The 22,025-nt window shown below is 41.1% G+C and overlaps 1 protein-coding gene across 1 annotated transcript in view; it reads right to left on the bottom strand.

The window, feature by feature from the left end:
- Positions 1–15,385, bottom strand: part of STT3B (STT3 oligosaccharyltransferase complex catalytic subunit B) — a 98,942-nt gene extending 83,557 nt beyond the window's left edge. Inside the window, exon 1 of the mRNA XM_029242066.1 lies at positions 14,567–15,385. Coding sequence (XP_029097899.1) covers positions 14,567–14,877 — 311 coding nt within the window. The 5' untranslated portion in view covers positions 14,878–15,385. The remainder of the gene's footprint in view (positions 1–14,566) is intronic.
- Positions 15,386–22,025: the final 6,640 nt, after the last annotated feature.

Genomic DNA, 22,025 nt, shown 5'->3' with positions numbered 1-22,025 from the left:
CCACCCCAGGTATATACCCTAGCAAACATGTACACATATGCATCAGAATATATAGTTTTTAATGTTCACAGTAGCATTATTTATTCATAAAAGCAAAAAACAGGAAACCCAAATGTTAATCAACTAGAAAATGTAAAAATGCAAGTCAGAGAAGCTTATATGTAGGATACTATTTTTTAAAGCTCCAAACAAAGCAAAACTTAGGAATATACTGTCTAGAAATACATACATGAACTGTTTTTTTTTTTCCCCAAAGGAAATGTTAAATAGAACTCAGGATGATTGTTTCCTAGTGCTAAGAGGAAAACCAGGAGGATAGGCTAGAGAAGCAACATGAATAGATGTGAAATTGATAATGTTTTATTTCTATAGTTGGGTAAGGGTTTCACAGGTGTTTATCATATGTTCGTAATTACATATATGGGTATATATTGATACATTCTTTTATATGCAAGTTGCATTCTCAATATAGTTTGATTTACAAAAATTTTATTTATAATGTTGTGGCCAATTCATATCGCACAATTATGACATCCAAAACTTATTACACACTTTTTAAAAGTCCAAATGATTATTTCAAAAGGAAAATCTTTTTTTGTTGTTGTTTTAAATTGTTTATATCAGATACTTCATTTAAATGCAGTAAATTATTTTAACAACCAAAATAAAGTATCTTAGTTTCAAAAGATCTCCCTTTCTAATGAAGTGACTGACTCATTTTTAACAACCTTCATAAAATATCCTTATATTTAAAAAGATTTTAGTTGCGCCTCAAGTTCATTTTTCTACTTTGAACAAATGACTGGGCTTTACACAGTTTTTTTTTTTAAATTAATTAATTTTTGGCTGCGTTGGGTCTTTGTTGCTGAGCGCGGGCTTTCTCTAGTTGCTGTGAGTGGGGGCAGCTCTTCGTTGTGGTGCACAGGCTTCTCATTGAAGTGGCTTCTCTTGTAGCGGAGCATGGCCTCTAGGCACACAGGCTTCACTAGTTGTGGTGCGTGGGCTCAGTAGTTGTGGCACATGGGCTTAGTTGTTCCACAGCACGTGGGATCTTCCCGGACCAGGGATCGAACCTGTGTCCCCTGCACTGGCAGGCAGATTCTTAACCACTGCGCCACCAGGGAAGTCCTTTTACAGTTTTAAGATTACAGTTCATCTGCTGTTCATTGTTTCATTATCCTGTTCTTTCAAGTGTCAGAAAGCTGCTTAGCATATTAAAACAAAAGTCTTCTTTAGCTAACTAGAATAAAAATATTAAGATTGAAATTAAACTTCCATGAAGCAAGTTTATTAAATTTTTAAATTTAACATATTCAATAGTTTAATTGTCAATTTATTCAACAAACCCTACTCACTATAACAGATTTTTTTTAAAGGCACACTAATGGATGAAGGCTAAAAAAAAAAACATTTTTAAGCAAAAACATCTTGTGAGCTCATTACAGCACATCAGGTTTAGGACTCACAGGAATGCTGCTATTATTACATGGAATAATAGTATAATTAAAGAGCTGATTAGTCATTTTGTTAGAGCTCAATCCACAGTAAAAGAAGATAAATATATATCTTGGTTTACTTAACTCTTAAGATCTACAATATTCAATGATCCTCCCAATGACTAGACATAGACAAAACTATTTCCACTGCAGACACTTTAATGGAGACAAGCAACTTATTTCATCCCTAGTGAGTATTTTTATTTAGTATCCTTTAACCTCTTATGGTAAAGTTTAAATGAGATCAGAGCTGGGATGGCTTCCTAAAATGTTGCTTAATTGCCATATAAATTACCTATTATCATAAAGTTAAGAGCCAAGAAACTAAATGGATCATTAATCTAATCCCACCCAAACTCATCATTTGTATGATTTAGTATATTCTAACTAGTGCCTGTGTATACAATGATCATTTCTATTCTTCCACATCAAGATATTATTTCTCATGTTCAAACAAAACGCCAGCTTGTGAATTTTACTTTGGTTGCTGATATCTTTTTTCATTTATCATCTCAAAAGTTAACAACACTGGAACTTTTATCATTCATATGGTTATTGGATATTAACTTGTCTGTCTTTTCTTATTCAATGTTCCTTAACTAGTGAGTTAAAACTTGTGACAGAGCTTTTACTCAAGAGTTGTTTGTATTTGGAAGAAATACTTCTGTAACTAAAATCTCCCTCCCTTAAAGTTCTTCCTAAGGTATCCAGCTATCCAACTAACAATCTCTCAATTGCCGATGGCAATCACTGATGCTCACATAAACTACTTCTATAAGCATTACCACCTCCTTTCTTCAACTCTTTCCTTCTTAAGATTAAAATGACACTTTTATTGAGAGCAAGATTTTGATGTTCACTATAAGAGGTTCACCATAGCAATTCTAGTGTGTGTGTAGGGGCTGGGGGTGGGTGGTGTTTTTCAACACCACCAAGCAATTCTCTGACACCATCTGCATGTTCTACAATTCAACTGACACTATCTACCTGGAGAGAGCATCATATCCCACAGGTTAAGGGCTCAGTCCTACAAGACTGTGCACCCCATCAACTTCAGATGCCAATCAGAAGTCCACGTTGTCACCTGTGCTTCTAACCAACTGGCTACAGATGGGAGGTCCAAGAACCCCTTGGGTTGGATTAATATACTAATATACTAGCTCACAAAATTCAAAGAAATATTTTGTTAAGTAGATCACCGGTTTATTATAAAAGGGTATCAGGAACAGCCAGATGGAAGACATGGTATGTGGGAAGGGGTGCGGAGCTTCCATGCCCTCTCCAAACCCACCACTCTCTCTCAATCTCCACATGTTCACCAACCTAGAAGCTCTCCAAACTCTGATCCTTTTGGTTTTTATGGAGACTCCATTACATAGTCATGATTGATTAAATTATTAGCCACTGGTGATTCCAGTGATTAAATCACCTCCAGCTCCTCTCCCCTCCCCAGAGGTCAGGGGGTGGGACTGAAATCTCCAACCCTCTAATAACTGGGGTTGGCTCCACTGGCAACCATCTCCCATCCTTAGGTGACCCAGGGGCTTTCCAAAAGTCACTCATTAACATAACAAAAGACACCTTTAAAGCTCTCAACATTTAGGAAACTCCAAGGGGGATTTAGACCAAATATGTACTTCCTATTAAAAATCACAACATCCCAACTACACATATGATTTTCCCGACAGCACAGTCAAGTCCAAGGTTTATCAAGGTATTACACAATAAGCACTTCCTGTACTATTACTATCATCACCAAAACATAAAATGTGGTTATCATTAAGGATAAAGGATCCATGTTAATATAAATTGAACACTCACTAAGTTCCCAATATAATGTAGTTATCCTGGGAAGAAAATTTTCTTAAGGATCTTCCATTTGTCTTTCTATAGTAACAGTAACAATAAACTGTTGTTATTATTTTTCATTAGAGGGGGAAATGAGCACCATATCACCACAACAGTATCTTGCCAATTTAGGCAAAGAATGCCAATTTAGGCAAAGAACGAATAATAACTTAGTCTCCTTGAGTGTTTTTACATTACACGTGTTAAAATCCTCTTCAAAATAGCTCTGGCCTATTTAGTTAAATGAACAGTCATAAAATTTAACTGAAGTAAGTCTACTTTATACTGGGATTAATAAAACTTGTACCTATACCTCACGTAAAGCAGATAAGCTATACTGGATTGTTATTTCTGAAAGAAGTATGCTGGGCATGTTTCCTAATAGTTAATACATTTCAGAAAAATATCCCTACTTCCCTGAAGTCACACAAGAGGAATACTAGCGGTGTTAAAATAGCTTAAATCATTAAGTTGGACCATTATCCAAACAGAGCCTAATTCAAAGTTTCTCTCTGGCATGTGGATTTGGGGGAGAAAGGGTAATAAGTATATCTTCCTTATGATATTTGATTTAAATTTTAAGTTTGAATTCTTTAGAAATATTGATTGACTACATTGGAAGTTTGAAGAAAGACAGTCCTAGATTTAAATTCTTCTTCAACTAATAATGAATTAACCATACAGTCTTTTATTTGTTCACAAACGAAATCAACGGTTATCCATTCAAGTAGCATGGGTTCCATAGTAATGCACAGCAGAAAAATACCAACCAATTTGATCAAAATCATTCTGACCAATAGATAGAAATGCATTAGAAGCATTCATGTTTATTTCACTTAAGAACTGCTTTCTAATTAAAAGCTCATAAGCTGGAATCACGTTTCCAATAGTATCTTTAAATCACTTGCTAATATATAATGACGAATTCTCATATCCTAATAGATTCTAAGTTCCTACCTAAAGATCAATGACCTTTTACCATTCTTTGAATACAACTTTTTATCCCCTCAAGACAGTTTCTGAAAGGATCCTACTACTATCATACCTCTCCTATTCTTCCTGAAGACTAAGACAACTACTAAATCAATAGAGATAAAGATATTGAGACAGGCTGGGACCTGGGACCCTTTACTGCAGTGCTTGCACCTGGACAAACATCTCCTGGAGCAACAGAATACAAAGAAGCTGTAAAGGACTAAAAATAACGTGTGCATACTCAGTTGGGGCCAATTATGAACAACATGATACAAAACAGCCAAAACCCAACTGCCCTTTCTGAGGTGCCAGGACCAAAATCAGGTACTGCGAATGATCCCTGCACACAGCATCACCAAGGGGGTAGGAAGACCCCCTAAGCCACCCCTCTGGCCCGACCCACCAATCAACCCTACCGTCACCCCTAAGGGACCAGCTCAGGGAGCAAGGAGGAGCAAGCTCCCGCTCAGGGAGCAAGCAAGGGATCCCGTTACTTATTTTTGCTCCCTCCTGCTGCAGCACAAGTCCCAGTAAAGTCTTGCCTGAATTCCTCATCTGGGTCTGGCCTTGAACCCGTATCTACTGATTAAAGAGGCCTCGTATCAATTTCTACTGACTGAAGAACCCAGGTCGGTAACAATATGGGAAAAGAACAGAAGTGGTGGCCAAGGAAGATTGGAAGAAAGCAACAGGAAAAACAACATTCAGAGAAACGAAAGCTATTCAAGAGCCCATGATATCAACACAAACAAAATCACACACAACCCAGGGTCAACAATCCTCTACAAAAATACCAATACATTAAACAGTCCAGTCTTAGGGTTTTCCTAAATTCCTATAGTTCAGATCCCCTTTCAATATTCTCTTTCCTTCTTTCTTTCAAGAACTAACTACAGCAACTCTTTTCCTTACATAAATTTTAATATATATTCTTTAAAACGAACAACAATTGGTAAAAGCTACAGTTTAAAATCCAGTAATTTTGCATTTATGATTACTTGATTATCATTTGGCTCTTGAAAGTGATGTCTCCTCCCCCCAACAACCCTCTTCTTTGCAGTCTGTGTCTGTTGAAAGATATTACATCTCTCTGGCCAGTTAGTACCTTTAAAAAACTTGTCAAGATTATCTAGAGACAAGGTTGATTAGAGCTCAGTGTTCAACCATGAGACAATCTTTTTATCTCAAGTGAAGACAAGGATGCCTTCTCTTTCTAACAGATGCTTCCTTCCTGCTGCAAAAGAGCAGGCAACCTCCTCAGTGAGTGAGAAGCCTGGTTAATGAAATTATTGCTAAACCTTATTATCCACATACACTCAACAACCCTTGATCAGTGAAGATGAATCTTAAAAACAATGATGAGCAAAAAAAGCAAGACACAAAAGCCACAAGTGCGTTTTTCTAAAGTTTTTAAATAGGCAAAACTAAATTATATTACTTAGGAATGCACTCAGAATTATACCACCTAGGGGAAAAAGCAAGAATGTAATTATTGTAAAGTGTGTGACGCGGAAGGGGATGGATTGAGAAAGCACACACCAAGAATTCTGAGGTCATGGCAGTTTTCTTGATTACGTGAGTGATGGTCACATGGGTGTTTATTTTATAATTACACTGTATATTAGGTTTAAATACTTTTCAGAATGTGTTATATTTCACCATAAGTGAAAAAAATTTTTAAAGGCTGAAACTGAACATCTTCTCACTAATAAAAAGCCTCTGTAGAATACATTTCTTTTCTCATTTATGTAAATATTTAAGACATTTTCAAAGAATAACTCAAAAACTACAAGAGTGCTACCTTCCAATAACTCTGTACTCCATTATTTTTCCTGTGGATTACACAAGTAAGATCATATAATTTAGTTTAACAATAGAAACTTCTTAAATAGGGTGTATTTTTCTTTACAGGAGTTGCTGGTGTTATAAGAATAAGAATGAACTGCTAAGAGAGTAGATCTAAAAAGTTCTCATTACAAGAAAAAAAAATTAGGGGTAACTATGTTAAGGTGATAGATGTTAACTAGACTTACCCCGGTGATCATTTCAAAATGTATACAAATATTAAGTCATTATGTTGTATATCTGAAACTAATGTTATATGTCGACTTTACCTCAATTAAAAAAAAAAAAGCATTATGGTCACAAGTGAGTTTCCAGGCATGATTCTTTTCACCAACTCCACTCATCTGGCCAGCAACAAACAATAATTTCAGCTGCGCATATACTGGCACTTTAGAAATTAATTATGAATTAATATATTTTAATTTTTTAAATAGTATAGAAAACAGTATGTGCTGTAGTATCTATCCATCTATGTATAGAAAGAGAGAGAAGTCCAATAATTTAAGTTTAAAAACCAAATTCACTTGAAGTCATTTGCAGGTTGGAGAGTTTGCTAGATAACATTAAAGAACAGAACACCCATAGTATGAAGAAAAATCTTTACCTGAGAATAGCTAATAAACCTTTAAGGCATGAAAAAGATATTAAAAGGAAACCCCAAAAGAAACATTACCAACTTGGTTATCAGCAAATCGCTAATACTTTACTAACAGAAACAAAATTTCTTTATGTTTTTATGCATTAATATTTCCCTTGGGATAAGAATGAAGAAAAAATTAAGAATGAAGGGAAAAAAAAGTCAAAAAATAAAAGTTTGAAAAGTTAAACTGTGGAAACTATTAAGTTATGGAAATTACAGATAACTGATGCAGTTTTTAAAATCACTAGTTCTAAAGAATCCAAACTTCACACAAAAGCTGTTTCCAAGACTAAACTTGAATTGCCAACATCTCCCACACTGTCAATTTAAAGTGAACGGTAGGGGGCTTCCCTGGTGGCGCAGCGGTTGAGAGTCTGCCTGCCGATGCAGGGGACATGGGTTCGTGCCCCGGTCCGGGAAGATCCCACATGCTGCGGAGCGGCTGGGCCCGTGAGCCATGGCCGCTGAGCCTGCGCGTCCGGAGCCTGTGCTCTGCAACGGGAGAGGCCGCAACAGTGAGAGGCCCATGTACCGCAAAAAAAAAAAAAAAAAAGAATAAAGTGAACGGTAGGGACTTCCCTGGTGGTCCATTGGCTAATACTCCTCGCTCCCAATGCAGGGTGCCTGGGTTCGATCCCTGGTCAGGGAACTAGATCCCACATGACAACTAAGAGTTCGCATGCCACAACCAAAGATCCCACACGCCACGGATTTGATGACCCAAGACCTGATGCAGCCAAATAAATAAATACTTTTTAAATAAAGCTACCTCTAAAAAAATAAGTAAAGTGAATGGTAGACACTAACTTCCCCTCATCTTCTGAACTAACAATTTTCAAACAACTTCTCAAAAACTTCCTCTAATGCAAACACAGGTGCAGAGAAAATAGAAAAGAATCTAGCCAAGCCACAACTGTACCACCTTCGAAAAAGTACTTCACCACTCTGGCAATCAGCTTCTTCACCCAGAAAACAAGCCAATCCAACCAACATATACTCTAAAAGTCCTTTAGTCTATAGAATTCTGAGTCTACTCCAAAAGTTTAACTTCCACCCCACAATTCTCTTAACTCAAATGGCTTAATATTTCCAACCTCATTACTCTGAACTTTTTACGGACAAATGTAAATGAAAACAACATGCAGTTGGATTCAATCATCTTTCCCTCTCATTCAGCTATTCCCTTAAAAGCCCCTCTCTGAAAATTCCCTAGTCATTCAAGTATAACAACTTTAAGCCACCATCAACTCTTCTGTCTTCCCTACATCAAAACAAACAAAGTAATTAGCCATCATCCAACTAATGAGTGTGGTTAGCTTGAGCAGGGACTGTGCCCAGGGCATTTTGATAGGTCAATGTGTTAAGACTTAAATCAGGGCCGCTGATCAAAAAAACATTAAATTAAATGGAGGACACATTCATTTAAGCCTGCCTTGGAGGCAGAGAATGCAATAAAAAGGACATAGATTTTGTAGAACAGATGGAGACATAGATTTTGGAGAACAGGTGGACCTGTATTATTCAATCCTTGAGAGGAATACTGAATTGAAATATTTTTTATCTACAGAAATAAAAGATGTTACCTGATCTCTTCAATTCTAGGATCTAAAATCAAGTTATAAGACAAGGTAAAAAACTAAGTATCTACCACTATTTAGAACACATGTTAAAGTTACCCGGCAACACTAAGTTCCAAAGAAAGAAAAAAAGTCACAGATGATATGGTCAAGTACCAGTCACAATTTTCTAGAAATCTGTTTTCCTAAAAATAGTACAAACTTCTCTAATATAAAGACACCAACTTACATACAGGTTATACTTGAAAATATGTTTAAATGTCTTTCATTTAAAACTATGAAAGCACTTTTCCAAAGAAATAAAGCTCCAAATAGTAGTTAGGTTTCCTGGAACGTCTACAAATGCCAGTTAACGTACATTTATCAATACTAAAACATGAGAGCCTCAAGCAGTTGCTCCTATTTCTTCCAACCCTGACCTAACAACCATTTTTTTTTTAATCTTATGGTATTGGCACTTTCTATCAATTTCTAAATCCCTGGAAATTATTCATGTAATAAAAAGGTAAAGTAAGGACACAGAAACCTTCTCAGAAAAGAGTAAGAGGTTTAAAAACAAAAAATGTCCACCAGAATAAGGTAAAGCAAATAAAGGAGTGAAGATGGAGTAGCAGGTTAACCATTTACATTTTTTTCCCTTTCAATAGTATTAATTTGCCCATATAGTATAGTTGTGGGTCCTACATTATTTGAAAATGTTTTCCTATCTTCCTATTTATTGTAGGGACTGACAGAAGCCACTTTTGCAATCATACATAAAACTCCATTAAGCAGGGCTTCCCTGGTGGCGCAGTGGTTGAAAGTCCGCCTGCCGATGCAGGGGACACGGGTTCGTGCCCCGGTCAGGGAAGATCCCACATGCCGCAGAGCAGCTGCGCCCGTGAGCCATGGCCGCTGAGCCTGTGCGTCCGGAGCCTGTGCTCCGCAACGGGAGAGGCCACAACAGTGAGAGGCCCGCGTACCGCAAAAAAAAAAAAAAAAAACCCCGAAAACTCCATTAAGCATTCCATGTGGATAAAACATGGCAAAGAAAGAGAGTAAGACTCATCACAGTAAGCAACAGGCTGACCAATAAAAGGCTTCTAATAATTCAAAAGAGTTTAGGAGTTCCACATAAACTAAATCTAATAAAACCAACATCAATATCTTTCTAATAACTTCAGTTTCTCCTGAGACACCAGATTCAACAGTCATTTAACAGACTTGGGCTAATGCAATGACTTATGATGTAGGTTAGGTAAGTTACTAACCAAAACCTAGGATGATTGAATCTGGTTCTAACCTGCACTCCAATCAAAGACAATATATAAACAGTATTTATACTCATTATATTCAAGTATTATAGAAAATAAATGCTACCCAGAAATAAGAGCTCCTCTTTATCATGGAGTTGAGGAACAAAGATAACATTCATTACGTTACAGTGAACAGTACACTATCGGTATCCTACAAGTAAGATTTAAAAACAGTAATGGACAGATAAAAAGATACGATAAAGCAAATAAAGTAAATACTAACCGTAGAATCTACATGTTCAGTATGAGTGTTCATTGTAAAAATCTTTCAACTTTTTTGTATGCTTGAAAATTTTCATAACAATTAGCATTATACAGGTCTACTGAATTGTAAGGTGCTTTATAATTCAAGTTAACTGCAATATTGTCTTTCTCTAATAGCACTAAGTTTGCAATGTAAACAAATTGAGGAAAAAAATATGATTCAGTCACTGGAGAATATTAATCTTTCCGTTATTTCTGAGAGCACATATGCACTGATTAATAAGATATCACGATGAAGAGAACTTTTAACATTTTCTCTCATACCCCAAAGCACCCAAAACTTATTGAGAGCATAAAAATCAGAGACAGATCAGAGGCAGACTAGTAAGTTTCCTCATATTCATAACTGTGTCAGAGCCTATGATGCAATCCTTATTCTAAGTTTCTACGACCAATGTTGTCTTTATGCAAACTACTCATGGCAGTATGTGGTGTGCAGTATTATTCAAGTTAGCCCTCAACGTATGAATACTCTAAAGCAAGAAAAAGTTCCAAAGTGGTTGCTGACAGAGCCTAACTCCCCCAGGACATGCCTCAGGAAACCCAGGATTACTACCTATAGGAGCCACCACACTCACCCAATGGGAGGAGGTCCAATCCCATCATCCAACCCAGCAGCTCAAGGCACTCCTTTCACCTCCTCCCTGAGTGTTCCTACAACATAGAATGATCTCAAGAGCTCAAGGCTAGAAAAGTTTTAAATTACAATGAAATCAGTGACAGTATACAGTAAGTCCCCTACATATGAACAAACAAGTTCGTTCCTCCAAGAGCACGTAAGTCTAATTTGTTCCTAAGTCCAACAAAGTTAGCCTAGGTACCCAGCTAACACAATCAGCTACATAGTACTGTACTGTAATAGGTTTATAATACTTTTCACACAAATAATACATAAAAAACAAACACAAAAAATAAAGAAAACATTTTTAATCTTACAGGACAGTACCTTGAAAAGTACAGTAGTACAGTACAACAGCTGGCATACAGGGGCACGTTCCCAACTTGAAGGTTTGTATGTAGGGACTTACTGTACCTATTCTGAAGTGCATTTGGACTGCTGTTGCTAATGATTCCATAAAGTGCCTTTAGATTTAGGGATGTTTCTGATCTAAACTTTGTTTTGTTACCCATTTTGTCTTCTTCAGAACTGAGGTCAATAGCCTCTTTTTGTCATCTGCAAAGTGAAGAAAAACATGGAGACCTCAAAGTACAGGAAGTAGTCCCCAACTTACAAACAGCTTATGTTCCAAAGGTTTATCACTCCTTTGAAAACATGTTTGTACTAATTAACCTATTTATACCATAGTTTCTATGAAAAAATGCATCCCAATTTTCAATTCTAAATTGCAGCTTTCTGCCCTGCAAAAAGGCATCTGCTGCCCTTTTACAGCTAACTGCAGCCAGAACTCAAAGCTCAGAGAAGTCTCCTCCTAGGGCTCCAAGGAGAACCCCCTACAACCTGTGCAGGCAGGGAAAAATGCAACTCTTTTATAGGGAGCTTTTCCATCGTCTCTGTGGGAAAAGCTACCACAATTTAACAAGATAATGGTTATGGGAAAAGCACCTGGTTAATATGAAAGTATTAATAGTTACATCAAAAATAAGTAGGAACTACATTCTGCTCCAGATAAAAAGAAGATAAAATTAGGTGCTGTTAAACTAGTTGGTCAACCAAATGTTTGCCAAGTACAGACAACAAATTCTCAAACTGTGTCCTCATGTCTGATCAAGTCAACTGATAAGGGAGGAAATCACTAAAGTGAAGTGGTGGAGATCATTACCAAAAATGCGACGAAGTTCTAAAAAAGTGCAGTGTACTTTAAAATTCAATAAATACTGTTGAACATCACATACCAACCCTTATAACAACTGGTAAGATTTATAAAATAACTTGAATGACAAACTTAAAAAACAAGTAGAACTTTGTGACAATGAGTCACCTTTGGCAGCTAACTAGAGTCTTACGCAATTTAAGTACTAGTTAAAATTTACAGAAATAACTCACAATCAAACAGAGAAAGTAAACTTTTCACTAAAAAGATTTCAGAAGTGAAGCCAGTACAGAGACATGAGAAAAAGGGATCAGGGAAAGCCAGAATAAATTGGTTTGTGGATACACAACCTGAGAGGAACATTTAAACATTATTAAAGGTTCATGTTACTACTACATGTTAAAACAGTAATCTGAGAGACTCCCAAGATAGTATAACACTAGAATGCTTGTAGAATCAAAATGCTGGTACTATTAGTAGCTTTGAAGGAAAACCACTTTTAAAATTCAAATTTTTCAACAGGAATGGATTATAAAAATAAGAGGCCTAACTGAGATCTTTGAAAGACATGAAAAGAAAAACATAAGTGAGCAAACACGGGATTTTTTTTTTTTGACTGAAAATTCTCTCATTAAGTCACCTGAATTATACTTAAGATATTAGATTTATACTGGCAAATCTCCATTCACAATAAAGGATAGGGACAATTCATTTTTATAAAAGGCTATTTACTACTAGTCAGAATTACCTAACATTATGAACATAAACACATAAACACAAGCCAAAAGCCTACATTAAGTAGGTCTTTAAGACTGAAGAGGTTTATATACCTTTACAGTATATGAATTAAAATTCGAATGTAGAATGTTATTCGTTCTACTAAAGGATGTTTCTGAAATGTGTTTTATACACAGAAAGATGCAAACAAATTTTTGTGTGAGTAAAAAAGGGTTATGCCCTCCAAGCATATTCTTGAAACTAGAGAAGAAATCAACTTTTAATTTTTTTGCCATATTGAAAAAAAAAAACTTATCTGTGAAGCAACCCGATAAGACTTTTCATGATTATAATACTCAATTTTAGTAGAAACTCTTTGGCTCACCTGATGCAGATTTCTAATCTTCCTTCAAAATTAGGAAAAATATCAATCATCTCATCATTCAGTTGTGAATTTTTCTGCAATCCTTAATTTAAGCCTCAATGTTACTACTAAACATTATGCAGCCTTCTGTTTATAAAAATGATACTCTCCAGAAATATTATTCACAATTTTTGTTACCCATAATGTTTGGTCAACCATGCACTTCTGCTCTTGTAAACTGAAAAAACACAACTTTCTCTTTTTACATGTTCAGCAAAACATTAGCAGTTTTCATTTTCTGGTTTCATTTTCATTTTTATCTAATTTGCTTATGTGTTTCAAAGCTAAGACTAAGAAAACTCTGTCTAGTTCATAAGCGTCACAGTAATTTATTTTCTTCTGTGATTCCAAGTAACACAGTTGTTTTTTAAAAAAAAATCAAACCTCTAAAATGGAAAGGAAACGTTTCATGGAAGCATGTCACAGCTGTTAACTGTCTACCTAAATTGGATTCTCCAGAAGTGGACCCCTCTGGTGTTCAACAGATGATGCACTACCAATTTTTCTATCTGTAACAGAACTTCAATTGGTATTTTAACATATGGGTAACTCACTCCCCCAAATATTTATTATCCATATATTTAGTAACTCTCAAGAAGATTCTCTCTCTGTACTTCCAATGACAAATACCCTCAAGTTTAGTTGGGCCTAATTATAAGGAACTAAGATGAACTCAAGGGTGATGGGTCAAGAAGATGAATTAAGTCAGCTTAAAAAGCATAGACTAGGGCTAAAACAAAAAACAAAGAAAACCCAGGTTGGTCAAGTTGGAAAAAAAAAATAAAGCACTCTTCCTATCTAAATAATTCACAGACCAGTGAATTAAGTTAGCTAAATTAGCTAGTGCTCTTTATGTGGTAATTTCCTAAAACATTCAGGTCAGTCCCTGATACCATGTGAAACTTCAGTATTACAATCCAGGGCTCCCCATCACTATGGTACTGTTTGTTCTCTAATCCACAAACCTTCCTGCAAAGACCAATGAAGGAACTAATGCAACGCTTTCGGATATTGTGCATAACATACTGAGAGTGACAGTTTGGCTCACAGAGTAATGAGCCTGCTCTAAAAAGTAGCCCAAGATAATTGTGGACCGGTGAGGTGCAGAGTGCACTTAAAAAGGCTTGAAAATAAAGCCACTCTTGAAAATATCTAACATTAAATAAGCGTCCCTAGCTTTCAGATCACTTTTAGGGTTCTTATTTCCTTTCCTCCAACACCTCACTCCCTCGCTTTTTCCCTTCCCGTCTGAGAGCCAAGAGAAACACGATAAAAGCGTGCAACCGCGAGGCTGCGCCGACGAGACTCCTGCACATCTGGACTCACCTCCAACTGCAACAGGGCACCCCCTGGGCGAGCCCATCCCAACCGGCCGAAAACGCGCGCGAGAAACTGAGAGCAGGCGAGAGCCGCGGGCGGGGAGGCGAGTAGTCCGCCGCCCGGCGCGGCGGGTCGGGCTCCGCGGGCCGAGGCGGCTACGAAGGAAAGCGTTCGCCCTCCTGGGAGTCTGCAGACTCGCCCGACCCGAGTCAAGGTCCCGCTTGGGCCCCGACGCCCCACCTCGAGCGGCGCGGGGGAACTTCGCTTGCAGGCGGGGGCGCGCCCGAGCTCGGGACCAGTGGCGGGTCCGGGCAGAGCGCGGGGGGTGGGGGGGGAGGGAGGCGCCGGTCCCGGTCCCGGGCCCGCGGCGGGGGAGGGGCAGCGGGCACTTACCACGGGTCGAACTCGTGGATGATGCTTTCGAAGCGGATGACGGCGAAGAGGCGCGAGCTGAAGCCAGCGAGCCAGGCCAGGAAGAGGATGGTGAAGGAGAGCAGCGACTGCCAGCCGGCCGGCTGCGACAGCCCCCCGGACAGCCCCGCGGGGGCCGGCTTCGGTGCCGCGCCGCCCGCCGCCTTGTGCGCGCACTGGGCTCCGGGCCCGTGGTGGCCGTGCCGGCTGTTCCCCAGGGCCATGAGGCCGCTCCACGGGGATGAGTTGAGGGACGACTTGTGCTTGCTCTCCGGGGCCGAGGGCTCCGCCATGTTGTGCCCCGGCGGCGGGTCTCGCTCCGCGCCGCCGCCGCCGCCGCCGCCGCCTCCTGGTCCGAGGGGTGCTGGGCGGGGACCCGGAGGAGGAGGAGGAGGAGGAAGAAGAAAGAGGAGGAGGAGGGAAGAGAGCCGCGCGCGCCTGCCCTTAGCGCCGCGAGGCCGGGGGACGGGGGGTGGAGGCGGCGGCGGGGAGTCTCCGCCTCAGCACCGGCCGCGACCGCCGCTCTCTCAACTCGGATGGCCCCTGCGCCCCTCTAGCCATCCGTCTTCCCAGTGCAGTTGCGGCAGCGGCGAAAGCCGACGGGACGAGGGCGCCAGAGAAAGAGCAGGAGCAGACGGAGGCGGCACCACGGCTCGGAGCAGCAATGACATTCCCCCCACACCCGCCGCCCGCCCCGCCGTGAGGAGCAGGAGGAGGAGTCCCCCGGAGTCCGGGCGGAGCTCAGGCTACCTCTGACTCCGCCCCCGACCCAACAGGAACTGGCCCCTACGCCTGTCACAATGCGACAGGTCCGTTAGGGGGCGGGCCCAGAACCGCGGTGCCAGCCAATGGGGGCGCGAGCTGGGGCGGGGCTTGGCCCCACCGTTCTCCCCTCCCCCTCCCGGCCTCGCGCTCGTTCGCCCGGAGCGGCCTGGCTGCGCGGTTACTGTTTCATTGTCAGTTGAAAGACGCAGTTTCTCGCGCCTGTATTGGCGGCCAGGAGGGGCGCTAGGCGACTCCGCGCGTTGCTTTGAGCTGAGCCGGGTCAAGGGGGCGGGAGGTGGTTGAGGACAGACGGGCGGCCTCCTTTAGAACCGGTTTAGGGAACGCAGGCAGCGCCGCGCCGACTGGCCGGCCGCTCGCGGGCGCTCTGAGGTCATGACTTTTAACCCGCTTTGCGTGGAGCGCCCATCACGTGACCGGGCGCGCGGGCGCGCAGGCGCGCAGTACTAGTGCCCCGCGCGTGGGTCTGGCGCGTAGGGATCTGCCGCCTGGGGCTCCCCGCTCCTGGCGCAGCGAATCACCAGCCAGCGGCCGCGCCACGACCAGCCCAGCGAGCTGCGCCAGGCGGACTGCCTCCGAAGTCCCGGGCGAGGGCACGTTTGTCGGCGCTGGGAACTGGTCGGAGCCGGCAAACAAGCCCCTAGCTCGGGAGGGACCCCGTGGGACAAGCGAAGTGCGACTTTCTCCGGCTTTTTTCGCTTCTTGTATTTTCCTGATTGCAAAGATAACGTTTGTTCACTGGAAATGTGGGCAAAGGTAGGAAATTGTTAACAGTTGCATACATTCCATCAGACGAGTGAAACTTTCTGTGGACTTTAAGCTGTTACCCAATCCTCTCTTCGTTAGGTGATAGCGAACTGCAGATCCCTGTACACGAATTTTTGCACGTCTAGTTTGTATTTTTACACCTTTCTCCCCCTTTACCCAGTCCCCTGCCCCCCAAAAGAAAGTGCTACCCGGTAGACTAAACTCAAAGCAAAATGAGTTTAAATATAAGTGGAGTAATCAACTTTATTTCAATAAAAATTTATATATATATATAATATATGGAGACTAGAAGTGCTCTGATATAAGCCCCAGGAAAGGCACGGAGCTTTCAGTATGATCAACACTCCGTAAATACTTGATTAACTTTTCATGTAAATTAATATTTACGTAAAATTGTCCATTTTGTTAGGTAAATAACATCTGAACTTAAAAGCGTGTATTCGCGTAATATTATAAAGGCACTCAATTATTAAGTCATTAAAAAATTTAGTAAAGAAAATGTAAACACATCTAGAAGTTGTATTTAAATAGTAGGTCTTTTCAAAATGTTAGCTAAATGAATAAGTAGCCTTAGTTAGCGGCTGCTCTTTGAAACAACTGGACCCAGCTACGTACTCAACCTGCTAGGTGATTAACTTTTCTCTCATTTCCTTACAAAATTAAATAAATAAATAGTCTCATTAAGGAAAGGATGAAAAGGTTTCCAGAAATAGACTTTCCCACTAATGATTTAATAGCCGACATTTATTGAACATCTAAATTTTAATGAGAATTATGATAGAATATTAACTGAGTCCTGTTGTACCAGAATTATAGGTGACTTGCTCTATGTCAGAGCCCAAACCTTCTAGGCTAAAATGCCAGCATTTAGAGAACTTGTGCCCGTGTTCCATGAACCAAAGTTCTATCAGCCTAAAATAAATCTTATTTTGTATTTTTATTTGGATATCTCTATTTTATTGCCTTTTGTGTAGATACTGCCTATTAAGTTGTACGTTATCTTCTTTTGCTTCCTTTTTGGTTGTTTAATGGCCAGAAATGGTCATTTTGGTTGTTTAATGGCCCTGGTCTGAAAAGTGACAAAGCTTGGTTCTGGTCCCACTGTTTTGCTTACTAGCCGTGTAACATTGGACAAGTCACCTGCATGGGTTACCATTTCTACTCTTCGAGTCAATTGTTAATATCAAATTAGATCGCTTATCTGGAAATATTTTGAAAATTTGTTGAGGTACATATGCAAATACAGAGTAGCTGTGAGGGTAAAAGCAGCAGGGAAAACTCCTGTTATTCTTTTTCCCCCCCCATTTAACATCTTTTTTGGAGTATAATTGCTTCACAATGATGTGTTAGTTTCTGCTTTATAACAAAGTGAATCAGTTATACATATACATATGTTCCCATATCTCTTCCCTCTTGCATCTCCCTCCCTCCCACCCTCCCTATCCCACCCCTCTAGGTGGTCACAAAGCACTGAGCTGATCTCCCTGTGCTATGCGGCTGCTTCCCACTAGCTCCTATTTTACATTTGGTAGTGTATATATGTCCATGCCACTCTCTCACTTCTTCCCAGCTTACCCTTCCCACTCCTCGCGTCCTCAAGTCCATTCTCTACATCTGCGCGTCCTCAAGTCCATTCTCTACGTCCTGCCCTTAGGTTCTTTAGAACCATTTTTTTCTTTAGATTCCATATATATATGTTAGCATATGGTATTTGTTTTTCTCTTTCTGACTTACTTCACTCTGTATGACAGACTCTAGGTCCATCCACCTCACTACAAATAACTCAATTTGGTTTCTTTTTATGGTTGAGTAATGTTCCATTGTATATATGTGCCACATCTTCTTTATCCATTCATCTGTTGATGGACACTTAGGTTGCTTCCATGTCCTGGCTATTGTAAATAGAGCTGCAATGAACATTGTGGTACATGACTCTTTTTGAATTATGGTTTTCTCAGGGTATATGCCCAGTAGTGGGATTGCTGGGTCGTATGGTAGTTCTATTTTTAGTTTTTTAAGGAAACTCCATACTGTTTTCCATAGTGGCTGTATCAATTTACATTCCCACCAACAGTGCAAGAGGGTTCCCTTTTCTCCACACCCTCTCTAGCATTTATTGTTTGTAGATTTTTTGATGATGGCCATTCTGACCAGTGTGAGGTGATACCTCATTGTAGTTTTGATTTGCATTTCTCTAATGATTAATGATGTTGAGCATTCTTTCATGTGTTTGTTGGCAATCTGTATATCTACTTTGGAGAAATGTCTATTTAGTTCTTCTGCCCATTTTTGGATTGGGTTGTTTGTATTTTTGATACTGAGCTGCATGAGCTGCTTGTAAATTTTGGAGATTAATCCTTTGTCAGTTGCTTCATTTGCAAATATTTTCTCCCATTCTGAGGGTTGTCTTGTTTATGGTTTCCTTTGCTGTGCAAAAGCTTTTAAGTTTCATTAGGTCCCATTTCCTTATTTCCATTTCTCTAGAAGGTGGGTCAAAAAGGATCTTGCTGTGATGCACATATGGTCACCTTATCTTTGATAAAGGAGGCAAGAATATTCAGTGGAGAAAAGACAGCCTTCACAGTCTTCAATAAGTGGTGCTGGGAAAATGGACAGCTACATGTAAAAGAATGAAATTAGAACACTCCCTAACACCATACACAAAATAAACTCAAAATGGATTAAAGACCTAAATGTAAGGCCAGACACTATTAAACTCTTAGAGGAAAACATAGGCAGAACACTCCATGACATAAATCCTGTTATTCTTTTTTTTTTTTTTTTTTTTGTGGTACGTAGGCCTCTCACTGTTGTGGCTTCTCCCATTGCGGAGCACAGGCTCCGGACGCTCAGGCTCAATGGCCATGGCTCACGGGCCCAGCCGCTCCGCGGCATGTGGGATCTTCCCAGACCGGGGCACGAACCCGTGTCCCCCGCTTCGGCAGGTGGACTCTCAACCACTGCGCCACCAGGGAAGCCCAATCCTGTTATTCTTGATCTTCACTCACTCACTCACTCGCGGATTCATTCAAGTATTCATTGAGCTCCTCCTTTATGCCAGGCTCTATGTGGATCATGGGATGCAGGAGAGAACATGAGGGATGTGGTTCCAGCCCTAGGGAGGTGGACATTGAACCATCACATTACTAAGTACCAAAAATGGAATGTGGCAAATACAATGGAAGGGAGATACACAGGGGATTTGATCTTCAGAAGAGGAGAACATTACCCTTAGCAAGCAGCACTAGGGTGAGGACTGGGGGTGAGAATGAATGGACCAGGGGAAGAAGAATGGAAAGAATTATCCAGACAGAGAAGCACATGCAAAGGCCCTGCCGTGGGGCTGGGTAGGCAAGTACAAGGAACCCAGAAAAGGACCAGTGTGGCTGCAACACGGATAGTGGAACAATATGGGATAGGAGTTGAAGAAATGGCCAGATAGTGTGGATCATGTTAAGAGGTGTTTTTTATTTTGTTGTAACTGCAGAGTAATACGCAACCATGAAGGGCTTTAAGCAGGATGTGGTGTGTGTGATATGGCGTGAGAGATGATCATTGTGCGGTTTGAAAAGATTACTGGTGTGCAATGTGGAAAGCACCTTGGAGAGGGGACCAGTGAGAGATCTCATCAGTCTATGAGGGCCAATATCTGAGATTTCCGAGGTTCCTTCCGTGAGGAATGCATTATTGAAGAACTACTAAGGAACCCACAGACATAAATTGCAACACGGTTCATTCTCAGTTTCCAGCTCACCAACATAGAAAAACTGGTTTCCAGTTTGTGCATGAAGCTTGGGTGTACTGTTTTGCCTCTCTGCACTTAACTTCTTGATCCTGCTAGGTGCTTATAATGTCCTCACTGAGTTCAAATCTCCGAGGGGTTAGACAGTCAAACATAAGTGGTACAGCGTGATGAGTGGAGTGGTGAAATAACAGGAGCAAAGCAGAAATTCACCAAGACACACCAGGCAGAGGGATGCGGGGATTCCAAGCAGAAACAAGGAAGTCCTTGGAAGTCATACTCGAAATTCAGTATTAATGAAGGTGCGTTGGAAGATGAGGCTGAAAGGGAGATAAGAACCACATTATCAGTGATTTGTCTGCCTGGTTAAGGAGTTGAGATATTAACCTTTAAGCAGCTGGGAGTCACTGAAGCATTTAGAACAACAGTAAAACCATCGGACTTGGTTAATGGAAAAAAATGTTTGACAGCAGCGTGGAGAGTATACAGGAAAGGATGAGAGTAGAAGGGTGGGGTCCAGAGAGGAAGTGCTAGATTGGAGAGGTATCACGGGAGCAGAATCCAAAAATTGATGGTGGGAGTCAGGGTTAGGATGAGCCTGGGGTGGGAGGTGGTGTCACACAAATGGGGAGCACAGGACAAGGCACAGGTTTGGAGGGAAGATGATCAGATCAGCTTTGGACATGTCATGTTTTAAGTCTCTTTAGGATACGCAAGAGGAGGTGTCTAACATAGAGACACATACATAAAGAGATCCGATGCTCAAGAGGTAAACGTTTTTCTGGGGATAAAGGTTGAGGACTTCTTGGCCATGGATGAAATTTTGGTGGAACCTAATTTAGAGAGAATGATAGAAGGGTTGAAGACAGAATCCTAAGGATCCTACTCCCAAATTAAGAAGATCGAAAATGAGCCTATTAGGGAGGCGAGACAGGAGCCAAAGAGATGGAAGAACCAGCAGAGAGGGTGATGTCCCAGCAGCTAAGTGCAGAAAGGGGCAAAAAACGAGGCTAGCAGTGGCACGGAGTGGAGAGAAGTGCAGTGTGACACTGCTGGAAAGTGTGCTGTGTTTGGCAACCAGGAGTTGGCCAGTTCCTTTCGCAAGGCCGGTGTAGGGAAGCAGCAAGGAGCAGAAACCAGATGGCAGCGGGTGAGGGGGGATCGGAAGCAAAGGACGCAGAGGCAGGGAGTGTAAACCACCCTTTTTAGAAGTCTGGCTTAGAAAGCACACAGAGGATCAAGTCAGGTTAAGAAAAGACAAAATGACTGATCCTCAGGGCCTGGCATTTCCTCTGTGGTCAAGAAAGACCTAAGTGATGATTCTGTGTCTCGGGAGTGGCACAGGTCTTAGAGGAGTTTTCATCCTTCCTAGAGGAACAGAAATGGCATGACACACATTCTTGTACTAAACACACCACAGGAGGAGGTGGCCAGAGCCTGGTATTTAATTGGCATCTATAAATATTTGGTGACTGAGGGACTTCACTCTTACATCATCCCCTTCTGATAAGCATCAGACAGAGTACCTGTCTGGTGACCTGCAGCCCCAGAGGGGAGAGGGAAGCAGAGAGGGAGAAATGTGGGAGAAAAGTGATGAGGTTGTGAGCTCCTAGCTGGGCTGCCTAGAAGCAGTGTTACGTGGTGGTTTAGAGAGCACAGGCTCTGGAGACATCCTGCCAAAGATCAAATCCCAGCTCGACTTCTGAGTCACGTGGCCTATGGCAAGTTTCTTCGCCCTTCTGTGCCTTGGTCTCCTCATCTGTAAAGCATGGATAAGGATTGCACCTTCCTTTTAAGGGCCTAATGAGGAATAAAGGAAACAATCCAGGAGAACTTGGACCAACACCTAGCACAAAGGAAGCATGAAATCCATGTTGGTTTTTGACACTATTACTGGGACTACTTCTATATCTAGAGCAATGACAGATGGGCTGTGAGACTTACCTCTGCAGATCTCCTTAAAATAATCCCCCATGACCTGAGCCCATCTCAACACTTCTCTGTTTCTTTAAACTAGGAAGTACCTGCCTCAAATCAACCACCACCTAGGAATGCTGTTTCACTGAAATACCTGCTGGATAAACTAGTGGGGAGCTAAGGTGGCAAGAAAACCTCAGAGGGCAGGTGTGGTAGGCAGCTTCTAGTGAT

The sequence above is a fragment of the Monodon monoceros genome, unplaced genomic scaffold, assembly GCF_005190385.1.
Source record: "Monodon monoceros isolate NGI ecotype Baffin Bay Population unplaced genomic scaffold, NGI_Narwhal_1 Super_Scaffold_3, whole genome shotgun sequence".
Taxonomy (NCBI): Eukaryota; Metazoa; Chordata; class Mammalia; order Artiodactyla; family Monodontidae; genus Monodon; species Monodon monoceros.
This window is presented reverse-complemented; position numbering and strand designations above follow the sequence as displayed.